The sequence below is a fragment of the Phaethon lepturus genome, unplaced genomic scaffold (assembly GCF_000687285.1).
Source record: "Phaethon lepturus isolate BGI_N335 unplaced genomic scaffold, ASM68728v1 scaffold22486, whole genome shotgun sequence".
NCBI classification, from domain to species: domain Eukaryota; kingdom Metazoa; phylum Chordata; class Aves; order Phaethontiformes; family Phaethontidae; genus Phaethon; species Phaethon lepturus.
In genome coordinates this window covers 1-9195 of record NW_010548567.1, presented here as the reverse complement: position 1 = coordinate 9195, position 9195 = coordinate 1, and the positions used below count along the sequence as shown (strand labels likewise).

Genomic DNA, 9195 nt, shown 5'->3' with positions numbered 1-9195 from the left:
CCCAGGGGATGCGGGGTGTTTCCCCAGCCCCTCTCCGGTCCTCTGGGGTGGTTCAGGATCCCTCTGCATTTCCACCGGCACCACATCCCTCCTGGAAGCCGGAGTTCCATGTGTGCAGGTTGGGGTGGTTGAATCTTGGGGGACAGCACCCAGCATGGTGGTCTGGGGGGCTGGGGTTGGGGATTGAGCGTGGGGCTGGGCTGGGCAGGAGCTGGGGTTTGAGCACAAGGAATAAGGAAGATGAGAGAGGGATTTCTCACCCCCTAATTGCAGTTAATAATTGATGAATGTGTTTACTGTAGGAGGCAAAGGTCTCTGGTGGTGTCAGGGTGCGAGCGCAGAGCAGCCTGCCTGGCAGCATCCCCAGCGACGTGGCCACAGGTAAGGGATGTTGCCCCTGCCCTGGTCCCCACAGGCACCGTGATCCATTGCAGTGGGGAGGCAGGGGTGTCTGTCAGCTGTGTGGCTGCCCACGGGCTGTGGTACAAGGAGGGGAACACCATGGTGGTGTCACAGATTGCTCCCGGGCTCCAAGTGCTTCTTAGGGTGTCCCCGTTGAGCCCACACAATGGAGCCTCCAGCCATGCCCAGGGGAGGCTCCTGGGGTCCCCAATCACCCCCACGGTCTCCAGCACCTGGAGGTCAACCCTGTCCCCACATATCATGTCCCAAGAGAGCCTATGCTCGGGGTGCAGGGTGGAGCCTGGTGCTTGCTCGCCAGCCGAGCTCAGTGGAGGGGACTGTCCCCACCAGAGCCCCTCCTGCCCTAGGGGCTGCTCCCCAGGAAGGGTTTGGGGTGGGGCTGGTGGGAGCAGGTGGCTGCAAGCCCCAAGGCACTGGTTCTCTGGTGTGTGCCTGCAGGCTCGCCGGCAGGATGGCATGGTGCTCGCTGGTGCTGCTCTCCTTCCTCCTGACAGCAGGTGAGGACTTTTCTCAGTGCCTGGCATGGGTGGGCAGGAGGTGTTGGAAGTGCTTTCAGCCCCCAACACTTGTTCTGAATTCCCTGAGGGCACCTGGGACCCCCAAAAGAGCTGCCCACCCCGTTGGCACCTTGGAGACCCAATAGCAACCTTGCTGCCCCAGGGCAAGGCAGAGCGGGCAGAAGGCTGGGCAGCAGGGACAGCATCCAGCATGGGTGCTGCAGCTGAAGGACAAGTGTGGTCTGGAGGTGGGAGGTGCAGGATGAGCATGGGGAAGGTGAAGGGTGGTGGGTTCCCCTGCCTCCCTCCGAGACCCAGACCATGGCTGGGAGCTGGGGCTGGAGCTAGGTAGGTGCAGGGGTGCAGGATGCGGGCAGAGCCTCAGCGCACCTCCTCCTTGTAGTTTCAGGCAACACAGCCCCATTCTTCAACATGACCTTCGTCTACGTGCCCGAGGACCTGGAGCTGGGTGAGTGGGGCAGCCCTGGGGAGGTCCCGGGGTGCAGCAGGAGCAGCCAGGGGGGCCCTGGGCAGGGGCTGATGCTGCCGGTGTCCCCAGGCCAGCATGCTTTCCAGCTGACGGCTGTTGACATAGACGGGGACCCGCTCACCTACAGCATCAGCGGGCCGGAGGCCTTCTACTTCTCTGTCGATGCCCGGACAGGCAATGTGACACTGAGGAACTCCCTGGACCGCGAGGTGAGGGCAGAGACCGGGGCAGATGTCCCTGCTTGAGCTGGCGGGTCTGGGGTGACAGGGATGGAGGGCAGAGCCATGAGTCCTGTGGGAGAGCGTCTCATGGCGGTCCTGCATGTCACTCCCTGGCCCCGAAGCCCGGCACCAGGTAGGAGAGCCATCTGGGGGAAGCATCCCACCCTGGGGTGGAGGGTGGGAGGGTGTTGGGGCTCAGCCATCCAAAGGTCCAGCTCCGCCGGGCCCTAACCAAGTCCTGCCTTGTGTCCCGCCAGCTCCTGGCCAGGCTCACCATCATTGTCACGGTGTTTGATGGGACGAACGAAGCCGTGAGTGCCGGGGCATGGGCTGGGTGGCTGCAGTGGGTGATGGGAATGGGGAGGGGAGCAGGGTCTCAGCGGGGCCATGGACGAGGCCCGGTGAGGAAGGGGGCTGGAGGTGAGCTTTGCCCAGAGGTGGGTGATGCTGGCTGGCTGCGGAGCCAGAGTGGGTGCGGGGTGCCAGAGCTGCACCCAGCTCTGCCAGGCACCATCCCCACACCCTCCCTGATGCCTGGTAGGTCTCCAGAAAACTCACAATCATCGTAGAGGACCGTAATGACAACGCCCCAGTCTTCCAGGGCCTGCCGTATGAAGCCTCCATCCCTGAGGTACCTCTCCGGGACCACCTGGCCCCCATGGGCGGCAGGGCAGGGGCACTGAGTGGCTATCATAGCATGGGTGTGCCGGCAGCAGGACAGTAATGCACCAGGAAAGGGGTGACCCCAAGCCTGGGCTTGCAGTGTCGGTGTGCCTGGGTGTGGGACTATCGTGCAGCCGGCACGGCTGACCTGGGAGCCCTCTGTGCCATCCCGGGTGCTGGCGTGTGGTTGGGACTCTGCCCTCACAGTGAGTTTCTGATCAGGGAGTGCCCAAGCTGCCACTCAGTCAGGCCAGGGTGAGGCTGGATCAGGGTGCAAATGGGGTGCGGGGCTGAGCCCCGATCCCTCTCCAGCAGCCCCAGGGGAGGGTGGCAGAGCGGATCTGGCCTCTGCTCGGCATGAGCAAGGGCAGCAGCTCATCCATGCATGACCCATGGCACTGGGCAGCCCCTGGAGACCCTGGAACCCCAAAGGGCTGGCAGGGGCTGGGCCCAGTGCCACCCCACTGCTCTCCTGAGTGATGCCACCACCTCCCCTCTGTGTGCCCAGAACATGAAACTCAACAGCATCATCTACACCGTGTTTGCCAATGACAGCGACACTGGGAATGCCTCCAAAGTCAGCTACAGCATCGAGGAGGTGAGCACAGTGCCTTGAAGAGCAGGGCATGTCATTCCTGAAACCCACCCCTGAGACATCCCTCTGGGGCAGAGGTGCTGGGGACACCCAGCAGCAGGGGCAGCCACATGGCTCTGGGGGAACAGGGGTATGTGTCGGATCTGGGTGAAGGGTGCAAGGTGCTGCACAGTTGCAAGCTGGGGACAAGCCAGGTGGTGGGGCGTCCCCACAGCCCATGGGCCAAGCCTGGCAGGATGGGGCTTGAGCTTCCATCTCTGCCAGGGCACCTCTGCTCCCTGCCTTGGTGACACGGGATGATGTCCCCTGCCCAGGTGATCCCAGACAACACGAAGAATCACTGGCTTTTCTACATCCTGCCCAATGGGAACGTGGTGCTCAATGGCTCACTGGACTATGCCAAGAACACCTTCTATCAGCTGCAGATCCTTGCCAAGGTGGGGGCCAGCGAGGCCAGGGGTGCAGGGCTGCCAGGTAAGGGTGCAGTGGGACTAACGGGTGCTCTGCTCCCCAGGACGGCGGGGGGCTGCTGCACAATGTGTTGACCTTCCAGCAGAGCTCAACCTACCTGTCCCTGACCATCCGTGATCTGCCTAACCTGGATCCACGGTTCCTCAATGAGCCCTACTCCGGCTCTGTGACCGAGAACTGCGCCCTAGTAAGGAGCCCACCTGCCCCAGCAGCATGTCCCTGCCCCTGGCCCTCCCTGGGGTCTCTGATGCCCTGGGGTGTCTGGGCCACCGAGCATAGGGGTGGCTGGAAATGTCATGGGTCGTGCCCTGATGGCCATGTCCCCACAGGGCACCACTGTGCTGACTGTCACCGCCATGGACAGAGACACTGGGGTGAATGATGAAATCTCCTACAGCATCACCAGTGAGTGATGGGGCAGGGCGGGATGGGCAGGGAGTGAGCAGTGGCGGGGTGGGATGGGCAAGGGGGGTGATCAGGTAGCAAGGGGCACCACGGGGACTGGTTCTGGGCTCCTGGGCACTGCCAGCCTGCCCTGCTGGAAGAGAGGGCCAGGCCTGCATTTCCCAGCAGCTGCAGTTGGGTCCTGCTGTCCCCTTGCCCTAGATGCCAGTGTCCCCTTTGCTATTAGTGCCACGATGGGCACCATCACTGTGAGCGGGCCCTTGGACCGTGAGCAGCTGCCAAGCGAGGAAGTGCTGCTGGAAGTCACGGTGAGTAGGAGGCAGCAAGGGGAACCTCACACTCTTCCTCTCCCTGGGCCCCTCCGACCTGCTCTCTCCTCCTGCCCAGGCGCGTGAGAAGAACCTGGACATCCATGGCAAGGTGGCGCAGACCAGCACCGTGGTGGCAGTTATGGTGACCGATGTCAATGACAACAAGCCCCAGTTCTACCACTGCTCCCTTCCCAGCTGCGACTTCTCCACCAGTGTCCAGAACAACTTCAGGGGCAACATCATAGAGCACTCCTCCTCCAGACTGCCCGTGTCCAACCTCAGCATTGTTGCCCATGACCCGGACAAGGTGGGAGCTTGTCCAGGGGGCTGGCGTGCAGGTGCCTGTCCTGACTGCACCCACCCTCACTCCTGTGCATCTCTCCCCGGCAGGGCATCAACAGCAACTATGAGCTGTACCTGCAGGGTCCAAATGCCAGTGCCTTCACTGTCTCCCCCACAAAAATTGTGGGCACAGGGGAGGTCCAGCTCCTGGTGCAAGACCCATCCTCTGTGGACTACGAGATAAGCCATGTCATGGTGGTGCAGGTTTGCCATGGAGATAGTCCCTGCTCCCAGCATGTGCTGGGGCACAGGGGGTACACAGCCCTTCTCCTGCAGGGTTCAAAAGCCAAAGCAGAACATGTCTCTGGCCTGGCAGCTTGTTTGGTTCAGAGGAGCTGGGCTGGAGTGTGACAGATCTCTATCTCATGCTTCAGGACCAATGTGAGACACTGTCCCTTCTCCACCCTGCAGATCATTGCTAATGACACAGGGAACCCCACTGATTGCTGCTCCACGGCCATCGTGACCATCGATCTCATTGACAGCAATGATCACATCCCCGAGTTCCCTCAGAGCACCTACAACCTGAGTGTGATGGAGAACAGCCCTGCTGGCACCATCATCTCCCCAAACATCACGGTCAGGCGCTGGGCAGGGAGCAGGCACAGCTTACATCCCCCAAGCAGGGCGCTGGGCACACCTGGCACTGCTGGTGCAGCTCATATTGAGGGCACTGGCCTCTCCATGCACACAGGAAGGAGACAGTGCCAGCAGGCACACAGGGTGTGGGATCATGTGCCCATCAGGGCCATGTTTTTGGGGTGCTCACTGCCAGCAGCTGGTGCCCCAGACTTAACACTGCCCTGGGGGGCTGAGGTGGATTGAACGGATGCATCTTTCTCTCTGTTTTAGGCCTATGATCCGGACAGCGGTGTCCTGGGCCAGATCACCTACCAGCTGCTCCCGGAGAGCATGTATGTAGGGGCACGGCCAGCCACAACTGGGGCAGCATCCTGTCAAGGAGGCTCCAGGCCTGACCCCTGGTGATGGCTCCATGTGTCCTGTAGCCGTAAAATCTTCATGGTGAATGCCACGACTGGTGCAGTGCTGGTGCAGAACGGGAGCTTGCTGGACCGGGAGACTCGCTCCATCTACTATGCCAACCTCCAGGCCAAGGATGGGGGCAACCTGGTGGGCACCACTGTGCTGGAAATCACCGTGCTGGACGACAACGACATGGCGCCCATCATCACTGGCTCCTACTTCATCTCGGTGGAAGAGGGGCAGAACATCAGAACGCAGATACAGGTATGCACCGTCGGAGGTGGAGAAGACGACAGGGACTGTCCCTGAGGTGCTGGACAGCTCCGTTCCAACCCCTGACCTTTTCAGGCCATCGACAATGATGAGCCTGGCAACCGCAACAGTCAGTTGGGCTTCAAGATCTTGCCAGGACCATTCAGCAACAACTTCACCATCAACGCGGCCACAGGTGAGATGCACAGCAAGGAGCCGCTGGACCGCGAGGCCTTGGAAGATGAGCAGGGACAGATAGTGGTGACGGTGGAGGTGTACGACCATGGCGTGCCACAGCTCAGCACCTCAGTGAACGTCACCATCACTGTAGGGGTGAGTCCTGGGCACAAGCAGGGATGTGCTGGGGCAGGCAGAGGTTTGGAGCTGGGATCTAAGGGCAGGGAGGGGACATGGGATCCTTGGCCATGGCAGGGGCACTGCGTCCCCAGATTCTCTCTGGGGACAGAGGGAATAGTTGATGCAGAGAGGCAGGAGAGGGCTTGTGTGTCTCCAGCCTGCAGGCAGGCAGATGTCCATGCTCCTGTCCCCAGCCTCCTGTGGGGAACCCTGTTTCCCAGAGTGACTACAACCATGGACTTTATCTCCTGCAGGACATTAACGACAACGCTCCTATGTTCCTCAACCAGTCCTATGAGTTCTCAGTCTTTGAAGACTCTCCAGGTAGAACCTGCGTGGCCAGGCTTGTGGGACCAGCGGTGTTCCGGAGTCAGTGCCCACTAGACAGATTGTCTGTCTCCACCTGCAGGGTCCTTCGTGGGTGAGGTGGAGGCCACAGATGCCGACCGGACAGAGATCAACTCTCGCATTTCCTTCCTACTTCAGAGGGGCAATGGCTCCAGCAACTTCTTGATCCGCTCATCCTTCCTGGGGCCAGGGCACTATAGCGGGCAGCTATTTGTGGACCCTGACATGTCCCTGGACTATGACACCCTGCAGCAGAAGTTCCTCTCCTTGGTGGTGCTGGCACAGAACACAGCCGCGAACAGCGTGGGGGATACTGCCGACGTTTTGGTGGTGGTTCACATCCTAGACATCAATGACAAGCCCCCCACCATCCTCTCAGCCTCACTGCAGGACGTGCATGTGAAAGAGAACGGCACGCAGCAGGGTCTGGTCCACACGCTGGTTGCCTCTGACCCAGACACCAACCATTCGCTGGTCTTCGAGGAGCTGGCGGTCGCCTGCTTCAAGGGGGCGAGCGATGCTGGGGAGGTGTGCTGGGACTGGTTCATGCTGACACCCAATGGCTCAGTGCTGGTGAACAGCTTGGACGTTGACTACGAGCTGTGTGACAGTGTGGTGCTCACACTGCGGGCTGAAGACCTGTACACCGAGAAGGGCAACCGCTACAGCCAGAATGGTACAGCACCCACGCCCTGCTCCTTCCACCACCACTGGGCATGGTGGCTGGTGGGACCTGCCTCTCCCACCTCCCAGGAGGAGCTGTGGGGAGCTGGGCAGGAGCTGGGCAGTTTGGCAATGGAGGGAGGGTGTCCCCAGCTCTTTTGGTCCCTGACACAGGGACCTGAGCCTGCTGGGAGGACAGAGCTCCCACAGGCAGCAGAGGAGAGTGCTGCAGGGCTGCCCTGTTGGTGACTGGAGCTCTGCTTTTGGGACATTTGCAGAAACCCTGACAATACTCATCACCGACGTGAACGACAACTCACCACTCTTCCTGCCCATCTTGCAGATCTTTGGTGAGCAGCCAGGGCTGGTGCGTTGTGTGGGCTCTGCTATGCACCTGCACATGCTCTGCAGGGCAGGGCTGTGAGAGGTGCAGGGGCCAGGCTGGGGTTACTCAATGCCTTCTATGAAGGCGGTGTGGCCGAGGGCAGCGGGCACATGATCAGAGCTCTGCTGAGCCCTGGAGCTATGCAGGACATGGGGTCTGCAGCAAGCCTGGCTGCACACCAGCATGACCACACTGTCTGGATGTCTGTCCCTGGCAGTGGTTGTTCCTGAAATCTCTCCTGTGAACCTGCAAGTGGCTACTGTGAGGGTGAGGAGCTGGGGTGAGGAGCTCCCAGTCTGTGGAGCTGGGCTCGCCTGTCCCCGCCATGGGCAGGAGTTGGCCATTCCCATCCATTCTCCTCTCATGCTTTGTCCCTGCAGGCCACAGACGCTGACTCGGGCCCAAGAGGAACCATCACCTTCACCATTGTCAGTGTGATGCTCGTGGAGGACAACGGGGTCAGCCGGCCATTGGAGAACCTCTTCAAAGTGGTGACAACACCCGACCAGGGCAGCTACGTTGGGAGCATCCAGTGAGGCCATGGGTCTGGGCCAGGGGGGGGGGAAGATGGCTTGGCTCCTGCCTGCCGCAAGGCAGAGGTGCAGGCAGGGCCAGCGCAGGCTGGCAAAGGGACAAAGCCATCCTGGGGTCCTGCTCTGGGTATGGCAGCAGGGTGGAGCTTGGGGGATGGCGGTGTCCTCCTGGGGATGTCCCATGGGATCACTGATGTCCCCATCCTCGCAGGGTGGCCAGCAACCTCGATGGCTCACTGAAGGGGCAGTACCAGCTGACGGTGAAGGCTCAGGACAACGAGGCACCGGTGCACACAGCACAGACCGTGCTGAACGTGAGTGTCACCCCTGTCCCCCTGTCCGGGTCGCCCCACGCCTTGCCCAGCCCCACTCAGCCCTGCTCTCCCTGTGCAGATCTTCACAGTGGATCAGAGCTACCGTGTTCGCCTCCAGTTCCTGACAACGGTGGATGAAGTCCAGAGTAACTCTGAAAATATCAAATTGTAAGGGGTGCCGAGCTGGGGTGGGAGGGTGTGTGGCTGTGCAGCAGGAGACACAAGCACACAGGCCAGGACCCGCTAACCATGTCTCTCAGCTTCATGGATTGTGAAGGGGACCAGCGCAGGCAGGTCCCCACTGGAGCCGGGGGCTGCAGGGGTCCAGCTGCTTCCCATGCCCACGAGCAGAACAGCAGGATGCCCAACCCAGCCCCCCTCCATCCTTCCTGTTCCCAGGGCCCTGACCACCGCGACCAAGGCAGGAGTCTACGTGGTAGCCATCCGGAGCGTGGTGGACACCCGTGCCTCCCAGTGAGTGGGGCTGTGCAGGTGGGGGAGAAGGGGATGTGCTGCTGGCATCAGAGGGGGTCAACCGGGGGCAGAGCACTGTGCCCTGCACCACCCACTCACCCCATCTCTTTGATCCTGCAGGGTGGAAGCCAAGTCGGTGATGGAGGCGTACTTCGTCTACAGCAATGGCACTGCCCTGGATGTCAACCAGCTGACCGTGTGCGTGCTGGGGCAGGGGCCACGCACGGGTACCGCCACCACATGCCTGGCCCGGCCCAGCTGCTCACACCTCTGCTTTCCTTGGCAGGCTCATACAGTCCAGCCCGTCAGCCCTGGCTGAGCTGGTGAACCTGGGCCTGGCCATCATCGTGAGTGGGGCTGGGCAAGGGGGACAGGGAGAGAGGCACCAGCCTTGTGTAGGTCTGGGAGGTGTCTGCTGGCCGGGGCTCTGCCCTCCCCCTTGCTCTGTGCCAGGGCCCCGGCGAGGT

General features: G+C 61.4%; 1 protein-coding gene across 1 annotated transcript; it reads left to right on the top strand.

The window, feature by feature from the left end:
- Positions 1 to 302: 302 nt before the first annotated feature.
- Positions 303 to 9075, top strand: CDHR2 (cadherin-related family member 2; the record flags this gene model as incomplete). Its single annotated transcript, XM_010290019.1, has 27 exons — positions 303 to 381; positions 771 to 920; positions 1324 to 1389; positions 1480 to 1619; positions 1889 to 1942; positions 2173 to 2262; positions 2803 to 2892; positions 3204 to 3326; positions 3404 to 3547; positions 3690 to 3765; positions 3967 to 4073; positions 4153 to 4383; positions 4467 to 4622; positions 4830 to 4997; positions 5271 to 5332; positions 5426 to 5666; positions 5751 to 5987; positions 6266 to 6335; positions 6421 to 7035; positions 7301 to 7372; positions 7625 to 7674; positions 7788 to 7939; positions 8152 to 8254; positions 8334 to 8422; positions 8654 to 8728; positions 8849 to 8926; positions 9015 to 9075. Coding segments are annotated over 27 exons (3579 nt in total), but the record flags the coding sequence as incomplete, so codon positions are not given.
- Positions 9076 to 9195: the final 120 nt, after the last annotated feature.